The sequence below is a fragment of the Corvus cornix genome, chromosome 2 (assembly GCF_000738735.6).
Source record: "Corvus cornix cornix isolate S_Up_H32 chromosome 2, ASM73873v5, whole genome shotgun sequence".
Taxonomy (NCBI): domain Eukaryota; kingdom Metazoa; phylum Chordata; class Aves; order Passeriformes; family Corvidae; genus Corvus; species Corvus cornix.
Genome location: NC_046333.1, coordinates 120,708,608 through 120,729,487, shown reverse-complemented (window position 1 = coordinate 120,729,487; position 20,880 = coordinate 120,708,608). Strand labels below are relative to the sequence as shown.

The window sequence follows — 20,880 nt, the reverse complement described above, 5'->3', positions numbered from 1 at the left end:
TTATTTGTTTGTTTATTTTGAATCCAGTGTTGTACCAAAATGCAGAATTTTGGTGACAATTTAGGAGAAATGTAAAAATCTTTTTTGGCTATTCACTGCAAAAAGTCTTCAGTCACTCATTTTGGCAATCTGACTTTTTTTTTTACCACCTCTGTTGTACATTATAATCTAGGTCTTGAAAAATAATTTCCAGCTTTACAGCAGTTATGTTACCAACACAAATACATTTTAAAGCATAACCACTCATTCATCATCTTTTCTTAAGACTGTCATAAATTCAAAAGGAGGCAGGGAGTATGGATTACTCAGTTTAACTATTTAAGCTGTTTTATTTTCTCATACACAATCACTATACAATACTCTTTGGATTCTCAATGCCATGTGGGAGGGATAGTTGTAAATATTCAAATCCCACCCCACCCCACCAAAATAATCTTGTGTTTTCAATTTCTAATCCCAAGCTTCTTCTGAAACAAAAACATGACTGCTGGGAAAAAAAAAATGTAATATCTTTTATAATGCTCCTTTCCTTGTTCCAGAGGAAACCTTTCTGCTTGAAAAACTTGTAAATTATATTTTGGTAGTGAGAGAGGGCAGTTCTCTGTTTTTGTTAAACTGCTGTCAAACCTTTTGAAATAATCTTTGAGCTGGCCAGAAGGCAAGTAAACTGACATTAAAGACAGCATTTTTATTAATTCCTCTTTCAGCCCTAAAAGAAGCACTGAGAAACGCAATCGTGAGCAAGAGAATAAATACATAGAAGAACTTGCAGAGCTGATTTTTGCTAATTTTAATGATATTGACAACTTTAACTTTAAACCTGACAAATGTGCAATCTTGAAAGAAACTGTGAAGCAAATTCGTCAGATAAAAGAACAAGGTAAGAAGACTAATGAATTGACTTGGAATATTTTGTGTTGATTGTTATTTTATTTTTGGCTAACCTGATAGTCTCTTCAACTTTTCTTTCACAAAATTCTCATGTTTTTCATTAATCAGTAATGAAAAATGCTGTAAAGTCATGTGAATAGAGTGTGGTAGGTATCATACTCAGTATTTTTAAAATAAGCTTCACTGAAAATTGCTTAGAGAGAGAGAAAATCGATCAGTGTGATGTGTGCATCTAATGGAACTGAAATTACTTGCGCTTTCAGAAAAGTTAAACTAGCAGATGGCTTTGGGAAAAAAACCACATACTCTTACATGGATGATGAATCCATGCAAAAGAGAAATAATCCAGGAGAGTGGGGTATGTAAGTGTTCTGCATACCCGTTTTGCTTTCTTTTGTTGGTATGAATAGATATTGTGGACTAAATTATCTGCGTCCTTTAAATGATGACATCATATCCTCAACTACAATAGATTTGAAACTATTCTAATCTCCAGATAGGGTCCTGTTATAAATGTAAACCACAGAACGTGACAGTTTTCTTCCTGTTCTTTGTCTAGAAGATTAGTTTTGTATTTCTTTTCTTTTGATATATTTCCTATTCAAAGAGAAAACACAAATCTTTCAGAAACTTTAAATTTTTGGATGTGGGATTGTGGCACAGGTCTGTCTAGGCTGGCACACTGCAGGTGTTTGGGGCAGATTCAAATTCTTAAAGTAGGTGCATATAATTTTTCTTTCAACATAGAAGATTTATATGTCTTTGTAAGCTGTGTTTACAGTGATTCCTTTGATTTTCAAATACTTTAAGCATCTTTCACTTTTTCACTATTCTGTGATATCTATGGGAAAATAATTCTTCCTTTTCCATACTGTGTGTGTAAAATTATGAAAGTGGAGATTGCATGTTTCATAATTCAGATACGTATTTATTTCTAAAACAAGTGTATAAGTAAATCTACAGTTTTAGACATTGGTCTATTCAAAGCTAAATGGGAAGTGGAAAGAGTCAGATTGTGTCAGCTGCCTCCAAAGTGGCTCTAACTGATTAATCTTAGGGAGCGTTTCTATTTCTCAGCTTGTTCTCTTCTTGTTAGGTTGCTATGATTTTTAAAGTGGATATTCTAGTGATGGTGCCATGGCCCATATTAGAAGTATACTTGTTTACCTGACACAGTGTCCATCATTGTTTTGCACCTTGCTGGCTTTTGAGATACTCTTTTTCCCTTATTGTCTTCATCCTTTTCTCAAAATGGTTTTAAGGTTTGGTTCTGTTTTTGTTTTTTTTTTGCTGTCACCAAGCAACACATACTCCTTATCTTCATCTGAGAAAAGGAAAAGGACAAAAAACTTGTGTTTTCCTGGGAAGTGGGTGCACAAAGTAAAATCTGCTAGTCCACTTTGGTAATTCTGTCAGCAGTTCTAGAAAATCTAGTCTGAAAATCTGGCTCTAACTCATGGTAACTTTGTCAAATCCAGGTTTTTATTGTTCAGGACCATTATCACAAAAATATTTTTCATATTGTTATAAAATAATCACCCTCACCAGACCAAGTTATGTGTCATCATGGGCCAGAATTGTGCCAAAGATGAATGTGCAGTTAGTTTTTTAAAGGCATAAAGTCTTATTGCAAAAACAACTGAATATACACTTCTAAAGACAGACTAAACTGCTGTGAGCACTGTTTATTTCAACAAGTAGAAGTAGTTTGCAACCCTTGAGCAATAAAGACACTAAATTGCTCTTTTTGATGTTGATTTGTTGCACAAGGTTCTTCAGTTGAGGACAATTAGATGTTCTGGTAACTGGGTGTTCACATAAAATTCACAGCTGGTACAGACTGACTTTAAGCCTCTGTAAGGGACACTGCAAAACACTGAGACCTTCAAGGTGGTCATTAACAGCATCTCAGGGTCTAGACATACGATCAGAATATTTGCAGTTATTTCTTTGAACTGATTAAAGGTTTGATACCTATTTACACATAGAAGATACTTCTGTTTGTTGTGATAGCAAATTTAAAAGGCTTTTCCTTTTAAGAAAAATTCAAATGACTGCATACTCTGAAATGCAATATTGTTTTGGAACAGGCATTTCCATTAACAAATATATCTCCCATATAGTAAATGTCCAAATTGCACAAACAGTACAGTATACCTGTACTTCTGTTGAGTGCCACAAAAACCCTGACATAAACAATGCAAACAGGTTGAAGACCTAATGAAGCTATTACTATTGCTCTCTCATGTTTTATATGTAGTTTATCACCTCACATTGGGAATCCTGCACTTAAACATGCTCGTTATTTAAATGCATTAACTTTTAGGTCGTTCCAAATCTTTCTGATTGCTTTTCCACTGTCAAGACCTGTTAGAACACCTTGACAACAGTCAAAAACTTGCATTATCTATTGCTAAAACAACAGTCATTAAAATAACGCTATACTTGCATGAAGTGCCATGAGATTCAGGTTAAAAATAAGATTTTATTACAGTTGTTCTGTTTATTTTTAGTATTATGCAGAATACTTGTAGGAGAAAACTTAATGAACATCCTGAAACTCTTCAGTGATTCTACACTGACATGGTCAAATTAAGATGGCTCAGTGGTCACACAGTGGGTTGGCTCGGCATTTCTTCCAAGGCTGATGAGATTAAATCAGTGAGAACTTAATTTACAGTTTTATTATTTAGAAGTTTTAGTAAAGAGGTTTTTTCTTTGAAATAAATACTAAAATTTTGAATTGCACATGAAGGTCTAATTACTTACAAAAGCACAGTCAATTATAATGATCTTGTAAAGCCACTGAAAGCAACAAGTGTTATAGCTGCTACTGAGATTTGTCAAGGAAACTTTTTTGTAGGTTCTAGGAATGAGAACAAGGAAGGCTGAAATGCAGATTGGCATTTGTTTCCCATGTCAAGCTAGCTGGGCTGGTAGCTGAAAAAAGTAGTAGATCTGTTGCTTTAATAATACTATATAATTTAGTATAATGTTATCCTGATCTATTTTATATGCAAATATATACTTGGAATAGTTTATCTGTTATCTTTATATCATTTCTCACAGTATATACTTCAAAGATTCCTAAGTTGTGGTATGTTAGAGATTCAGTTTATTACAATTTGAAGGCAAGTTATAAATGTATGTGTAAAACTGAATTCATTAAAAGAATTAAAGACATTTGGAAGATGTAACCATTGCATGCAGTTTTAATCTGGGTTTTGAAATGGTTTTAGTACTTGGGAAAGTGATGACAAGTTACTTTACAAAAGCTTAATTTTCTACTGAGGATTTTTATCATATTATCTTACAATGATTGAGTAGAGATTTTGTGAATGTCCAGAAGAGATGAAAAATTGTGATTTTAGCATGAAGTTGTATTCATGTAAATCTTAAGTGGATGTTCCTACTGAGGATTCGGGACTTGTGTTTCAAGCATTTTGAAAACATTCATTCAGTTTTTTATTTATAACATAAAAGTAATTTGGAATGGTGGTGTTACCTGGTCATTGAAGTGTAAGCTCTCCTGCTGTTTGCAGTCCATGTTAAGTTTCTTGGAAAGAGTAGTGGTCGTATATGTGGCAGATGTGTTCATAATGTACACAGATGTGTACAAGCAAGTCAGTTCTGAGTTGCATGTGCTTAATTTAAAAGGCTTGTGTTAGGCAAGTGTAAAGACCATTGGGAATAAATGTTCCTTTATATGCCAGACAGCCAAGGAGCTATAAAGCCATTTGATGGTACTTAAGAAATATGCTCAATAAAACAGTGTCTGATTGATTTTAGGATCCTATCTTATTTTAAGAAGCAACTTCAGCACTTAAGACATTAATTTCTGTCGTATAAGTACTGCTGAAAATGTTTTCTCATATCTGAAGACAACAAAATTCTGGCAGCAAATAAAGAAATCTGAATTTTCTTCTTCCTTAGTTGAAAATCAATTGAACTGTTTCACATCAATCCCATTTGATTTTATTCCAACAGTAGTCCTTTTCCTTCACTCTTGTCACCAGTCTGACTCCCCTCATTATGGTAGTGGGTTTTTTCTCCTTATTTTTTTGATTGCTTTGTCTCTCTTTTGCTGGGTTTTATTTCAGGGTTGTGTGGGGGGTTTTTGTTTTTTTGGGTTTTTTTCTTCTTCTTTAGAGTATAAAGCAGGTTATAAAAATTAAACCCTTGCCCTTAGTTTGCAGCTCTTTTTATCTATCATGTTGGCCCCAGTCTCAGCAGACAAATAACTTGTCTTTTAAAGCAGAGAGTATTTGTCACATTTCACTGTTTGAACAACTCCTCCTTCAGCCTTTGAAACTTCCTTTTCTTCATTATCTAGTTGTGCTTTTAGCATCCTGTCTGAATATCAGCAATGCAGTAGGTACAGAGGATACTGAAGATCACCTTAAGCTTCTTCAGCAGTTTGTCCAGCTAAGTCTCTTCTGACCTCTTTGGTTGGAGTGCTGAGGAATGTGTCCTGACATAAGTACAAGACATGGATTTGGTTTTTTTTCAAGTCTCCTGAGTTCCTTTTATTAAACTCCAGGTCTCCATCTCTTATTTCTCTCCTTCTATTCTCCAAGGCTTTCTGTTTTCTGTAGCCTTTTTTTAAGATGGCGTCCACCGGTCCTACTTAGGTTCACATGCAGTTGGATATAATCTACTGTGGTAAAGTATCCTCCAAGTAAAAAAATATTTTATATCACTTCAATTTTCCTGCAGAGTCCAGTTTTCATGTGTTACCAGTTTGTGAAGAGGTTTTGTGTTCTGTAGATCAGCTTTTCAGTGGTTCAGGAGGGGATATTGGGGTGGCAATTGTCAGTCTAGCTGTTAAGGTACACTTCTGAGTTCACAGATCTTGTTTTTGGAATAGCCTTAAAAGACAGACCTTGGACAGAATAAATCACCATGTAGTGTTGGGAGAGGGAGAAGTGCTTGATGAAGAGAGACATGCATGGAAACCTGTATGAACTTTAAAAGAAGGCTTGTTGTTAATCATATTTATCTTCTTTTTCTGGTTTCACATTCGATAGCAAAACCAGTTTTTGCTTCCCTGTAGCAGTACTATGTAATCACAGGGGCACTCCAGCAGATAGTCTATTGTTGCCTCCAGCACCAGTATGCAAGTAAAATCACTTGCTAAAAGAAAACAGCATGGTCTTAACACTGTAATGAGGTGTTGCTTTGGCTGCTGCTACTTTGAATTTATCAGATCTGAATTTAGATTCATATTTCACAAGGTATTTAAGCAACTGCCTAACTTTAAGCAGATGAGTAATCCCTGTTAAGTCAGTGGAACTACTTAAAGGTTTAATGTTATGTGCATAAATATCCTGAAAAATCGGGATATTAAGGCAAGAGAGCATATGCAGACTTGTTTTTTGTTTGTTGGTTTTTGTTTTGCAAATATTTTACTGGGTCAATTTTGCTGTAATTATATTTTAATATTAATAATATTTGAGATGGGATATTCAAATTTTATGCCAAATTTTGATTTTTTTTCTTTCTGACGGAATTATACATGGGTATCACTGTTTGTATATACTGTATTTTCAGTCTGATAGGATTTTAAGACTGAATTAAGTGTCACAGGAATTTGTGCTTGAAGTCAAGGAATTTATGCAGAGCATTTACCAAAAAAATAAAAATCTATTACTGAATTTGCTTTGCTGTCTCCCCTACCTACAGCTGAGAGTGATGTACTGAAAGTGTCTTTGATCTTCCTCTGTACATTGTAAAGTTTTCTGGCTAAATACTCAGTTTATGTTGACTTTACTCCTTGCATGACTCCAGAGAACTACTGAGTCACTGAAGAATTTAAACTGATTTTAGGTAATACTGCAGACCAGCAGTTTCTTTTCTGGGTCTGATGTAAAGTAGTCATTGGCCAGCAGACCCATCAAGTGGGAAACTTTCTGGGGGTTTCTTATTTTACTGGAGTTGTGTGTCATGCAGAATACTTGACTTAGACCTTATCTACACGTTAGTTAAGGCATTTTAACTAGACTATTATTTTCCTGTGGACACAGTGTTATAATGTAATTATTATTACTTAGTAAATAAATAGCTGAGAACACTTTGTGATACACTTGTCCACACTGGGATTGAACTATTAAGAGAGTGGGATTGTTCAGCATGGAGTAGAGAAGGCTCTGAAGAGACCTTATTGCAGCCTTTCAATACAGAAAGGGGACTTAAAGGAAAGAAGAGAGAGACTTCTTACTGAAGCCTGTAGTGCCAGAACAAGAGGCAGTGGTTTAAGCTGAAAGAGGACAGATTTAGATTGGATATAAGGAGAAGTTTTTTATTGTGAATGCAATGAAGTACTGGGGCAGGTTGCCCAGAGAAGCTGTGGATACACCACCCCTAGAAGTGTTTAAAGCTGGATGGGATGGGCCTTTGAGCAACCTGGTCTAGTGAAAGATGTCCTGGAGGGGTTTTCAGCCACTGGGAGCTGGCAGAAGGGGGTTCTACCCCTCGCGTGCCGACACAAAGACGCCTGGAGGTCAACGCTGAAACCCCAATGGAAGGTGGCACTCAGTGCCCAACACACAGTGAAAAAGGGGCAGAGCTCCTCACCCAAAAGGGGCTGTATCTTTCTGTTGGTGTTTTGCAGGCACGCAGGCGAAGGCAAAGAAGTAAAGAGAGGGGACTCTCCGTAACTATTCCACACAGGTTTATTCCTCTGACATGACACAGATGAAGAGGCCAATTGGTGGGAGGGTCCAGGGATCTCATACTGGGTACGGAATAGGTGGGGAAAGGGATCTCAGCCAATGGGATAGAGACAAGCAGGTGGGATTGACAGGAAGGGAACCAATGGGAACAACACATAGGAGGGACTCAGGGAAGGATCCAATGGGGCGTCGAGGAACAAGGAACTTTCTAGAACTAATAGATATTAAAGAAAGAAAATGAATATACATAACTTCATATGTAAAACAAGGCGACAAAATATTAACCAATCTGGGGAAAATATGCAAAAGACAAAACAAGGGAATCATGGGTTCTCACCATGACTGCAAGTTACATGCTAAACTCGGGTTGCTGACCACCACAGCTGTTTGTCTGAGGTCTCTTCAGGACAAAGAGTAGCTGCAGCGTCTTGCACTGCTACAATGTCCCTGCCCATGGCAGGAGGGGTGGACTAAGTGGTCTTTAAAGCTCTCTTCCAACCCAAGCTAGTCAGTGATTCTACGATTCCCTTGCTTCAAGAAAACAGATAGTAATAATCATCAAGTGTGCAGGCTGCAAACTAACCTGTGAAAAATAAGTCAGCTGTTGAAAAGCCCTGGTTTCACCATCCCTGCCCTCCTCCTGATCATGAGTTTCCATGACCTCCCTTACTGTGACAGTAGCATTTGTGCAGCTGTGTGATGAGCCTGAGCAGTGCTTTTGAGTTGGCCTGTTGGAGAGAGGATCTGTCTCTCCATGGGTCTTTGGTGGGGCCCCACTCCCGCTCAGGTCCAAGTGTGCCGGCAAAGACAGATCCTCTCCCACAAGACAGCTATCTTGGCATTGTTGGGCGTTACAGGGTGTCACATGAGGGCTTAACAAGACATTCCTCTTAACCATGGGATTCAACTTAATCAGTGATGGATACTTCCATGCCAGAGATAAGTTGCTTGAAGTTTTAGACAGAAAAACTAAGCTTTGACTTCAAGTTATAGGTCAAAGTTAAAGAGAAATTAAATGTTACTCTTAGCTGTTGAGGTACTGGTCTTTTTCAGGTAGAAATAGTCATTACTGGCAGATGCTACAGGAAAACTTTCTTGTTTGTTTTTGCATCCTACTTATATTTGCTCTTCTTTGATCTTTGTTTTCTTTCATAACTTCTAAATGACCAAGAGAAAAAAAAATTCAAGCTAGCAGAGTGTGGCTGTTTATATTGTATAGCTGCAAAGATGATTGCAATGTCAGAGGTTGTGATCAGTAACATCAGTGCTGGGGAATGCTATAAAGGACTGAGCTGCTTCTCCTATATTTAACCTTCTTTGGGGGGTATGTGTCAAGTGTTCCTTCTTTGTTCTTTACAGGAATATCTTCATTAAAGTTTTTGTTTAGTTACTTTAATATGTAATGGTCTATGTACTTCTGGGATGGTAGTAAAAATGTCTTGCATAAGAGACATGGAGACATCTCTTCCTGAAATTTTGGGTTTTAGAGGCTGCCTCTTTGGTAAGGGTATTGTTCTCAGACTGCATTTAAATTGTCACTGGGTGCTTTAAACTTCAAAACTTCACAGGTTTATTCAGGGTTTCTTTTGCAGTTTATCATGTAATCTCTTATGAACTGTAAATATCATAAATTCCTTTAGCATTTTATTTGAGGGGAAAATAAAATACAGAAATATAGACTGACATCCATCCCTTCACAGTATGAACTAAGCTTTTGAGTCTAGTGTTTCTCACCGGCTGTTCTGTTTTTAGAGGTGTCTGGTCAGAAACAAAGGCTGAGTTTAGGCGCTAAAAAAAAATGCTGAGCTTAGGTGTTAAAGAACAAATTGGGGCCTTCTGACTTGAGTCTTAATGATAGTGTTTGTAGTCCCTTGTTGCTGGATGGTTGCAGTGTAAAAGGTGCTGACTGTAGAACACCAGATCTTTCTGTGTGCTTTAGATTAGTGAATGCAATGTCTTAATCTCAGCAGCACATAAAGCAAGTAAATGAAGGAGACTTCATGTTACCTTGGCTCTCTGTCTGCAGCTTAATTTATGGAATAGCAAATTAATTCACTGTGAATAGTGATGATACTTCAGTCAAAAAAGGATCATCTATTTTAAGGAATCTAGCTTTTGTTACTCAGCTTTTATGTTTTATTTTTAAAGACTGCAGCTTGAAAAGCAATAATATAATATTTACTCACAATAGGGTGCAATGCCTTTCATACCACGTTTGAATCCTGGAAACCTGTGAATTCACAGCGCACTGAAGAAGCATTGATCAAAGGCTGCTCTGTGTTCAAACTAGAACCACAATAATTGCATCTCTTCTAAGTCATGCATTTTGTTATTGCTGTAAAAGATTCTGTGTATGGACAGTTAGTTAGAAATAGGGGTCCTTGAATGTGGAATCACCAAGGATATGAAAAACAATAAGTCAGCTATTACTCTTTCAGCTTTCCGTTTCTTTTATGAAAACCCACAGTGGGCAACTGGGGGAAAATCACAGACTGAAGACTGAAGGATGACATAGCAAGTGATCAGTTGCTTGCTCTGTCGTGAACACTGTTGAGCTAATAGTGAATGCCCTCAGACAAACAACTAGAGAGTCAATACATACATGCCTTCTCTTTCATCATTACAGGGTGTTGGCACATCTCTGTGTATTTCACAAGACAAGGGGTACTCTTAATACATTTGCTACACACTTAAACACACTCATACTCTCTTTCCCTTCTTTAACTTGCAAAAGATCAGAGCAAATGTCAGAAAGAGGAGACAGAGAAGTCCATAAATTTAAGTTCTGCTAAAGTGGATAACTCCATAAACCATAAATCCATAAAGTAGGTACTCCATAATTGGAGATGCTTCAGATATCCCCATGTTATCTGAATAAGTATCCTCATGCCCCTTCGGATGAAGCAGCCATGTTGTATCTCCCTTCACTGAGGCCCAAGTCACCTCAGAGCAGAAATGTGTGTCCCTGCACCTTGCTTTGCTCACTGGCACAAAACAAAATGGAGCTCCATGGTGTACCTGCCACAGAGGACTACAGCACACAAAGGCAGGATACAGCCTAACAGCTGGAATTTGTGACCAACTCATATGGAAGGTGCAGATTGTTAATGGAAAGTTGACTGAAATCTGGAGCAGCTTAATGAAGAAATTGGTAGGTTCTGTCAGCCCTCCCAAAGAAGTCTGAATGTTCTTCAGAATATTCAGCAGAAGTTCTTGTCATGATGCAGGAGTTGGTGAAACATTTGGGGATGTGTAACAGAGAGCTGGCTAGACAGTTAGAACGGTTCCTTGTCATCTTGAGATGTGTGATCATGAAGAGCACTAGCCTTATACTGGTACTTTTTCTCCTGAGGCACAATTTCCTAGAAAGACTTGGAGCAACCTGCAATTCCCATGATTCTTCTGATGGAGATGTCATCCAGAGACAAATTAGGTGTGCGCCTATATTCAACACTGAAGAGGAAGTGTGTTTAAATATAACATTTAATCTACTTGGAAATGAAAAAAAAAAAAAAAAAGAAGAGGAAGAGATATCAAGGTTGTAATGTCTAAATATAGGCTGGAAAATTTAGAGGGACCCTCATTTAGGTTTTTCTTGGTTTGTTTGTCTTGATGTTTGGTGGAAAAATATCAAGGTATTTTGTGCCAATAACATAAAATTCTTCCTGTCTTGCTTCTTTTGTATAAGACCTTTCACCATCTTGAGTTGAAGGAAATATTTGAATGGTTGGGGGAGGGGGGGGTTTCTATCTTTAGTTGTTTCTTTATATCCTCATTGACTTTTCTGAATGCAATGCTCCCTGTTACTAATTGTCAAAAGTGGAGTTTTATGTGGAATGGTTTTTCTTTGTATTTTCAAATTTTCCCGCATTTTTTGTAGGGTTTTCTTTTTAAGCCTGTACTGTTTTCTCTTCTTTTCAGTAATTGTCCTGGGTTTTGTTTTTCACATCTTCCCACTCATGCTGTCTCTTGCCTTTGGTGTGGCTTTAGCCATAATTTTAGGACCAACAACACCATACCTGTGACAGTTTTATTCCATTCACTATCATCCCTCTGATATGGTTTTTACTCTTTGTTGCTGCAGTAAGAAATCATCACATAGTTTAGGGAATGTGACAAAAGTTGCTAATGAGCCGTTGAGTGTTGCACTGATGAAAATCAAGGATTACTGTGATTACTGTTGAGCTTGAAAGTTGAGCCACCATCTGTCTATCTGCAAGAGGTGCTGATTTTATGTGAACATTGTAGTATGGATTGTCAGGCCATTGTAGTTAATGTTCAAAATATAATTTAGTGTTTGCAGTTCGCAGATAAATATATAAAAATATAAATATGCCCAGTAAGCTTTTTTCCCCTTACTTTTTAATCAATGATACAGGCAGAGAAGCCAGTCTGTAAAACCTTTACTAAATATAAATGAGGGAGGATATTGGCTTTCTCGGGGTTATTGTGAATTATGGTGCAAGAATACTCTTCCTTTCCCTGAGCTATGTGATGGTCATGGGCATTGCCATTCTTTCTTTCTTTGAAGCTCAGACAAGGAGCATATATCCTTTATCTCAAGGGCTTGAGTGCTTTCCAGAGGAAGGGGTATGGTTTCTTCTGTTGTTTTTTGTGGGGATTTTTGTTGGGTTAGTTGGTTGGTTTATTTAATAAGGACTTTGGCCCAGGTCTGCAAATAGCTTAGAATTTTGAAACCTAGCTCGAAGCCCAGTATCCTTAAGTGTTTAGGCTGATGAGAGCGTGCAATACTGTGGAAATAACAGCTGTTATGTAGAAGGTCTCACCTGTTGGTGCTCTAATGGGTAAAATGTAAAATGAGGAGCAGGCAGCCATGTTCCTTTTTGCAAGCAAATAAGTAAATTGCAGACTGGAGGGAAACGTTCTGCATTATTGCTTCTGATGTAATGCGCAGGCTTGGCTGCAGACCTGCGTTACCGGCCTTCGTGCCAAGGAGGGACACGGCTGGAGGCAGACCATAATCTTCAACATTTCCTGGTCAAAGCCACATTTGTTCATCATATTCAGGGTGACGATTGCCCAACGGGGGCCACTCACTCCCACCCTGTGCCGTGTCAGGAGTTTGGGGCTGGGAAGAGCAGCAAGACTACAGAGCTGGCTGGGCAGCACCCACTGGCACAACATGGAGCATCCTTTCCACTGAGCTCTTAGCTGCCCATGGTTAGGGGAACTGTTAAAACAGCTCAAAGTTTCTTCTCAGAAGAGAACTGATAAAACTTACTGAGAAAATAGAGAAAATAATACCATTAGTGTTTAATAATTTTTCTGTTTATGGATTATACTGATATGTTTCAGACTGGGTGCTGATCCCCGCTTCATGAATCTGAATTAGAGAAGCAGAGATGGTAGCGCCTAATTAATTAAGTTTTAAGTATGGTTCAGTCTATTGAAGGGAGCCCATTTGTACCTATCAGTGCTATTAGCAGACATTTTAAAATGTCTGCTAATTAGTATGTGACAGAACAAATTAATGCAATTGAGGTTAAAAGTGACTTTGTCTGGATGTAAATCTTAGCAACGAGATAAGCCAAGATTTTCTAGGGTAATGAAAAAAGATCTCTTAATTTTAGAGACTATTTTAAACAATGCATGTTAATAATCATTACCTTTCTTCTCACAGCCATGCTGTATTCATAATGTACTTGAAGTAACATAGCCACTGTTGAAATATATGAAATTAATCTTAAACACAATTTCATAAAGGACTTGGATTAAAAAATCCCTTTAAATAACTAACGTGCAGAAATAAACAGTTTCTTTTAAGATGGTTTTGTTTTTCCATCTGCTTTCTTTGCAGTAATAGGAAAGTTTCTCTTTCTAAATTGCCTTGAAAATTTGGCTGAAGTCTGTGATGGTGGGTTAGACAATTAAGAAGAGGGGCCCAAGCTTCTATTTCTGAACACTGGGCTGTTATAGAAGAAAACTTTACTTGTCCTTAATGATTTAGAGCTTTTTTGCAAAAGATTTATCTACCATAATCTGGACTATTAGAAGCAGTAGGAGCCCTGTAATCCATGTTGACATGGACACGTTTAATTAAACCTGTTTCTGTTCTTCCTTAGCTGTCTTCAATTATTTGTGCTCCATTTTGGCCTACGCTTTATTATGGAAACTGCTTTTCATGGGCTTATAGGGAGTCCGTGATCCATCATATTTCTTTTTTGTGGACCACATTTAGGTCTCTTGAAAACTTATGCAGTTGTCAATGGCAGTTTATAAAAGCAAAAAGATCTTTGCCTGTTGTTGTGGATGATCTGGTGTGTCAGAAAGATTTATTATCAGCATCCTAAAATAAGACAGATATTTTGTAATCATGGCGATGTGGCATTCGAAGAAAGGGAGTCAGTCATCTGTTTCCTTTTAACAGCTGGTTGAGTACAGAAAAGTAAGGCTTCAAGAAACAGAGTCTGGCTAGATTAATATTCCTTTCTAGTGTGTTATTTTGGCCTAAGTTTTGGAAACCTATAAGCTTAATTAGCTTGGCAACTGCATTACAGATTCTAGTCTAAAGAGTGCTAACCCTTATATCTTTATTTTCAAAATCTTGCCTGTGTTTTTACATGTCAAAGAACCAATTGGAGGGCTGTTAACATTTATAAAAGCAATATATTATTTCTGAGACCATGGTGGAGCCCTGTTTTGAATGAAATTATCAGATTCTGCCATGTTTCTTGTCTTTGAAAACATTAGCTCAGCCAAAATATTAAAGAACATTGGGCTCCTACCATTTAGATATTCACATTAATACTGTTTTGAGAGATGAATTATCAAAATAAGATGAGGTTACTCATTAGGTAAATATCTAACACTTATAAAATTGCAAATGCCAAAAAATACAGTAAAATTTTCTGTCCTAATTCAGTACATACCAAAAAAAATAATTACTTTGTTAAACTGAGTGATGCCAAATATTTGTATCTAATATTTCAGTGCAGAGGTCAGTTAGCTTGGCTCTTTCTTTTGAAATGCAGCCATATTAATGTAACAGATTTTAAGTCAATGGTGATGGATATGTGGTGTTTGTTATCATGCACAGTTGAGTAGTTTACGTGAGTGTTTTGAAATCATCTAAATAGCAACAGATGCAAAATCGTTTCCTGGATGTGTTTGTGTATACAGCCACAGATACATATATTTGAATCTGCTTATCTGATTCTAGCACAGAATAATAAGTGACTGATTAAATTGAGGGTATTTTGGGGTAAGGCACTGATAGCCAATGTACTTAATCTAACACATGTACTCCTTTATTGTTGGAGTACTGTATTTTAGGCCTGTATTAAATACTGTAAATTACACTATAATCAATCAGATATTTGTTATTATACTGGTTACTAGACATTCTTAGGAAATGTAAATGCAAAACCAGAGCTCCAAACCCCTGTATTTAAAAACGCATTTTAAAACCAGTGAAAATTATAAATTCTCAGCATCATCCTGGATTTAGGCCTTTTGATAAGGAAATTCCCTGGACAGGGCACCTTTGATGATTTATTTACTTTGATGATTTATTTATTTAGATATTTCTCTAATCGGTCAGTATAGACTGGAAAGATAATGTTGGTGGTCTTTTTGGGGAAAAGAGACAGAATAACTTTAAAACATAGGAATCTATAAATGTACATTTAATTTTTCTGTTTGCGAGTTAAGTGCAACCTTTCATTTCATATAAAAACATGTGTTGAACATACTCAAATATTTCAGTAAACTAAGACCTGTCTAAAAATTTCCCCAGAGTGAAACTATACCTAGTTATATTCTTTTCCACCTTTTTGAAAATATAGTGGAAAGGGTTAATATTGCAGCATGTCCGGGGATTCCATAGGTGATGGTCATGAAGGAAGCTTAATTCCATGTTCCAGAGATGAAAAACAACTTTCCACTCACAATGTGGTAGTTTCACACATCACCACAAGTTGTAAATGAGGCATGGGGTGAGAAATAGTTTCTGGATTCAGGGTTCCATTTAGTCTTAGTTTAGATTTCACTTAAAGGGTAGTATAGCAGTTGTCTGTCTGTGTCTTTACTGATAAATAAAAGTACTAGAAATAATATCACCAAAGAAATTATTTTGATTGCTGTGTTGTGTCATATTTTTATGGTGTGCTGGGGTTGGATCAAGCCATTGAAGATCTGGGGTCCTGGATTTGAGTCTTCACTTGAGTCTTCACTTGAGCAGCAGCAGCAAGAAGGTTGTAATTCTGGGTTTTACTTCAGTCCCCAGTTCTTAACTTACCAGAGGCTAGTGACCTTCTGAGGTGATATCAAGTAAGAATAATCTCTTGCCCACTGCATTAAGTAGAAAAATCCGCGGATGGTAGGTACAAAGTTCTGTAAATAATGCTGTTTCTGTAAATAACATCACTTTTATAACAGCTGTCACTGTTATATCCAAGAGTTAGCAATCTTCAGAGAAGTTATTTAAGTGTGTTTATGGATGGGATTCTGCCTCAGTGCTCTGAGTGGTGCCACATGCCAGGAATGCAGCACTGCGATACCCCAGCTTATGGGGCTTGGAGACAACTGGATCCTGGGGCCAGAGCAGGAAGGAGTGGGCACTGCAACTGCTGCCCCTGTCTTCTTCCTCACTTTCAGGAAGCAGACCATTGAGTTTTGTAGTAATGAGAAGGAAAAGAAGTCATAGGTGTTGATGACAGCAAAGACAGCAAAATGAGAGGGAGAAAGAAACCAAGGAAAAGGTAGTAAAATGCTTATTGAAATATTTAGCAAAAAATGCATACAGAGATAATAGGCACCTTTCTCTCCAGCAGTTAAATATTATTCTTGGTAAGTTGAATTTCATTATTTTTGTCCTTGTTCCAGTTTAACTGAGCTGGGGGCAATTATTTCTCAGGCAGTACTTCTTACACAAGGTGTATTGAGTGACAAAAATGCTGACTTGTACAAGAAAAGAAGGATGGCAAAATGTCAAAGTTATTAAGAGACAAAACTAGTATTAATTTTAGGTATTATTACTTCCATTTGTTGCTATTCCTAAATCCATCCTGGGTTTTCAGTGCTCGTTTTCTTTTCACTGTCCATGAAAATTTTATATGCTGGCTACTGTTACTGACTTTTCTAAGAGCAGGACTTCACTCAAAGCTTGAAAAGCTCCATGAATGTTTACCTCTATTTGAAGGTTTTGTGAGAATGTGAAGCTTTCCATAGAGTTAGTGCCTTAGTGATGCTTTTTTACCATGGGAAGGGTGCCTCAGTGATGCTTTTTTACCATGGGAAGGTGGGGCAGGTATGTATACGATAGGAGAGCAGCTGCACCAGTTAGAGCAGCTTGCACTGGAAAAAAGACATCGCAGTGTTGTAAGTGCTGCGACTCCTGAGCGAGTAATTTCGCTTACAGCTTTTCAAGGGTTTTTAGCTTAAGCCCTAGGGTCATTTTCATGTAAGTGTGCTTCCACCAGCAATAGTAAATGTGAAGCTAAACCATGTGGGTGTGATGAGCAGAGCAGAACATGGGGAGATGAGTTGGGCAGGCGAGCATGCAGTGGGAGTGCAGCCCTTTTCAAGCAAAGGGGGAGCAGGGCTGACAGGAGGGCTGGGTCAGGGAGGTGGGCAAAGCTGTGCTCGCAGTGAATAAACGTGCTGAGAAAAAGTGCAGCTGTGCTTTTTTAATATGCACTGCAGGAGATTTCAGCAGCCTGATGATATATCATGCATTAATGTTGAAAAGATAAACACATTTGGAGAGCACAGGAAGGCCTTGTGTTTTTATGCTAGCAGAATGCTTCCTAATGAATAAGAACGTGCTGCTGGCTTCACAGAGCCATATGGCAGCTTTTCTAATTTTAGTTCGGTGCAGATGCATAATTCTCCCTTGTTTTACCTCCTAAAACCTTCCTGAGATGTTGCATAGTTTTTCCTGTAAGACTTGATCTATAGTTTCTGGGGGAAGATATGGATTCAAGAATCTAAGAGCTGCTTTGCTCTGGACAGATGTGTGCTGTGTGATGAAAGAGCAACCTCACTATATAATCACTTCCCTAAAATAGTAGCTAACTTTATTCACAAGGATGGGATAAGCTGGTCTTAAAATTGATTGCTGAAATAGTTGCTGTTTCTTAGGCACTGGTGTTTTGAAAAATTGCTTGCTTTCAGGGAATAAAAACAACTTGTATTGAGGCAATGGGAACTGGGTGAGAACGTGCAGGGGGATATCAAGTTTCATGTGAGCCATGGATCGTAGTGCTTTGAATTACACAGCTACAAGGCAGAGCTGCTTTCCCTGTGGTTAACCAAGCATCAAAATAACTTGCACGTTCTTCACTGCTTTACTTCATCAGGTGTAGTGATCCAAAACTACTCACATTACCGAATACAATTTTTTGGTTTTTTCTCTTCTGTGTTTTATTCAAGTTGATAAATTTGAAGGCATTTTCTGTATGGCCCTATTCATGTTAAAAACCTCCTGTCCCATTACCACAGTCAATGTAATTACTTAGCAGTAGTTACACACAGATGTTATTACATCCAATATTTGAAATGTTATTTAATCTAATACTCAAAACTGTAAGGTTAGCTAAAATATAGCCTTTGCTAAGTATACTTTCTGCTCTATGTTAGCATTAGTTTTTAATAGTGTATCTACCCTTATCTTTGGACAGTTAGATACTTCTGCTGTTTTCTTGGTTGTTTAGATGTTATTTTTGCACAGCAATTCAGAAGGATCATGCAGGGCAAACAGAAATATGAATGAGGCAAGACAAAAGTAGTTGGCTAATACATACAAAAAATGGAGAAGATAAGTTGTTTTCAAGGCAGTTCCAGTGTAAAATTAAATTGCATGTTTAAACTTTGTATAGCATTTACATTCACTTTCAAGTGATGTTGCTGCTACTGTTACAAGGATCTTGATTTGTATGGGGTTTTTTAAGGTGCAGAGTTGAGCTTTCTAGTGTCACTTATTACAAATATCTTTGTTTATATTTTTTAATCTATTGTACAAATAAGGGTATGTGATTTGAGGTAAGTGTGGCATTTCAATAGCAATTCCAGAAAATTACAAAGAGCGGGGAGTATATATCTGGGAAACTGTTTTAAACAGTATTGGATAATTAACTTGAATTTACCTGTTACAGGGGGTTATTTTGCTTGACTTTTTTCTTTGGTGGTTTTTAGAGCATGGGTTCTTCCCTGTCCAGGGAACCCAGATCCTTCACCAGCATCTATTTTTTGCTCTTTTTGTTCTGTGAAGACCCTTAAATGTTGCTCCATTGAAAAATGAGCTAAATCTGCATTGATGCCAATTTTCTCTTTTGAATTATGCTGCTTCTTTTTGAAATTCCTGCAGAGGCTAATTTTTACCCTTTTAATTCAAAAATGCATTTTGTTTTTGCAGAGAGCACAAAGGGGAAAATATTTCTGTAGCAGATTTCCTTAAGGAAGTTGGAGCAGAACACAGACAAAGAGAGCTTTTTTAGTGGTTCAGCTGGTCCTGCCTGCCCACCTGTAGGAAAGTAATGTTTGAAACACAACCAAGAGAAGGTGATGCCCATCAATAACACTTCAGAGTCTGCTGTCAGAAATGCAGGGAGGACTGACATAGCTTGAATTGGGAGACTGGAAAACCAAGAAGGCTTGCTAAGTTAAAATGTAGCAGGAGACTTCCAGCTATTGCTTTTGGCTTCTCTTTCTCTGACTTACGAATTTCTGTTAAACTAATGTGATTTCACAACGGTTTGCTTTCCGAATCTGGAATAAGCTTTGAATAAAGCTTGAGGCTTCCCACTCATAAGTTTGTCAGAAAATATTTTTGAGGGCTTTTTTTCCTTCTTTATTCTGTATGTTACATGTAGAAAAGTAAATACAGTTTATGATCACTAGGAAGATGTCCAATTGAAAATATTAATATGTATTTTAGTATAATACTGCTTATGCAATTGTAAACATACCCCCAGTTTAAAGTCTAAATTACACACATCACTAAAATACTACATCATTGGATATATATATTCTTTGTAGTATCTCTCTCAGGGGTACTTGTATTTTATTTAAATTTTTTTCTCTCTCTAGGCTAAACTCTTAATTGAGCGGAGCTAATAATTATTTCATGTGCATGAAGTTTATACCACTGTAATTCAGATAAAATATGCTGGATCTCAGGTAGCCATATTCATAAGGATGGGACCAGTTTCTAATTTAATACTCCTTCTCCAGTGCAGAATTCCCTGTATGGAGATGAAGGCATGGGAAGTCCCTTTCCATCCTGCTCACTTCCTCTGGCAGCAAAGGGCTGTATTTCTCTTTCCACACTCTTTCTCTGCTGCCCTTTGGCCACTATGCCTGTAGGACACCTGGTAACACTTGCTGACATTTAACAGGGGCGTCGCTGTTCTAGGAGGGGGCATCACTGGGACGTGTGAGGTCAGGGAACCAGCTCCCACTCCCCATGTGGCTGCAGTGGAAAAATCTAGTGGCTGTGGTTAGTCACAGGGTAATACCAACGATTCTCATGGAGCTGGAAAAACAGGGTTCTGAGAGGCTTTGCAAGGTTGGGCCTTTACAGCTATTTTCCTAAGCCCTGACATTCAAAAATGATTGATCTAGTGTAGAAATTATAAACTCTCTGTGCTTTAAATTTCTTTGTAGGGCCCCCAGTGAACTTGAAAAAGATTGGAGTAAAAGTAAAAAAGGGAAAGTAAACTTTACAGTTTTGCACCACTACTTAACACCAGAAGCTGAAACTGTTAAGAAAAATCAAGAACACTGACTTGTGATAATGCATAAGTGTTGTCAGAATTAGAAATTCGTGTATCAATGATTGGTTTTTTTCCAGCCTTCCTGCAACAAATTTTTGTTGTCAATTGGCCCCACGTGCAATATCGCTGAGGGAAAGATTTGCATTTCAAGACATTCCCCATGACTGACTGTCAAGACGACACTGCTGACAGGATTTGCACTTACTGTTCTTTGTATGTGCTGATAGAGTCTACACAAGGGGCTTTCTAGATCAATCAAAAATGGATAATTCATTGCATAGCTGAACATTATTAGTAGCTGCAGTTTATAACAATGACGTAAATTACAGCTGGTCCTACTCAGAACCTGAGGCCTTGGTTTCCTATACAATGCCAATTGAATTTAAGTGTGGCATGTGGCCTGGATGCGTAACCTCTTCTAAGCTCTCCAGCTACTTGAATTCTTACACAATTAAGTTACAGATCCAATTATGAAGTCCATAATTTTGGAGCACTTGTTATTTATAATGCTTTTCAGAGTGCCTAGCCAAATGTCGTGAGTAGTGTAGTGTACATTGTCACCATCTTTGGGAAAAGCAGGTAGG

The 20,880-nt window shown here is 37.5% G+C and overlaps 1 protein-coding gene across 6 annotated transcripts in view; it reads left to right on the top strand.

Moving 5' to 3' along the window:
* NCOA2 (nuclear receptor coactivator 2) overlaps positions 1 to 20,880 on the top strand; it is a 189,710-nt gene that overhangs the window by 113,286 nt on the left and 55,544 nt on the right. For all 6 annotated transcript variants that reach the window (XM_039570527.1, XM_039570539.1, XM_039570557.1 and 3 more), the window contains one exon: positions 708 to 880. In XM_039570527.1, coding sequence (XP_039426461.1) covers positions 708 to 880 — 173 coding nt within the window. The remainder of the gene's footprint in view (positions 1 to 707; positions 881 to 20,880) is intronic.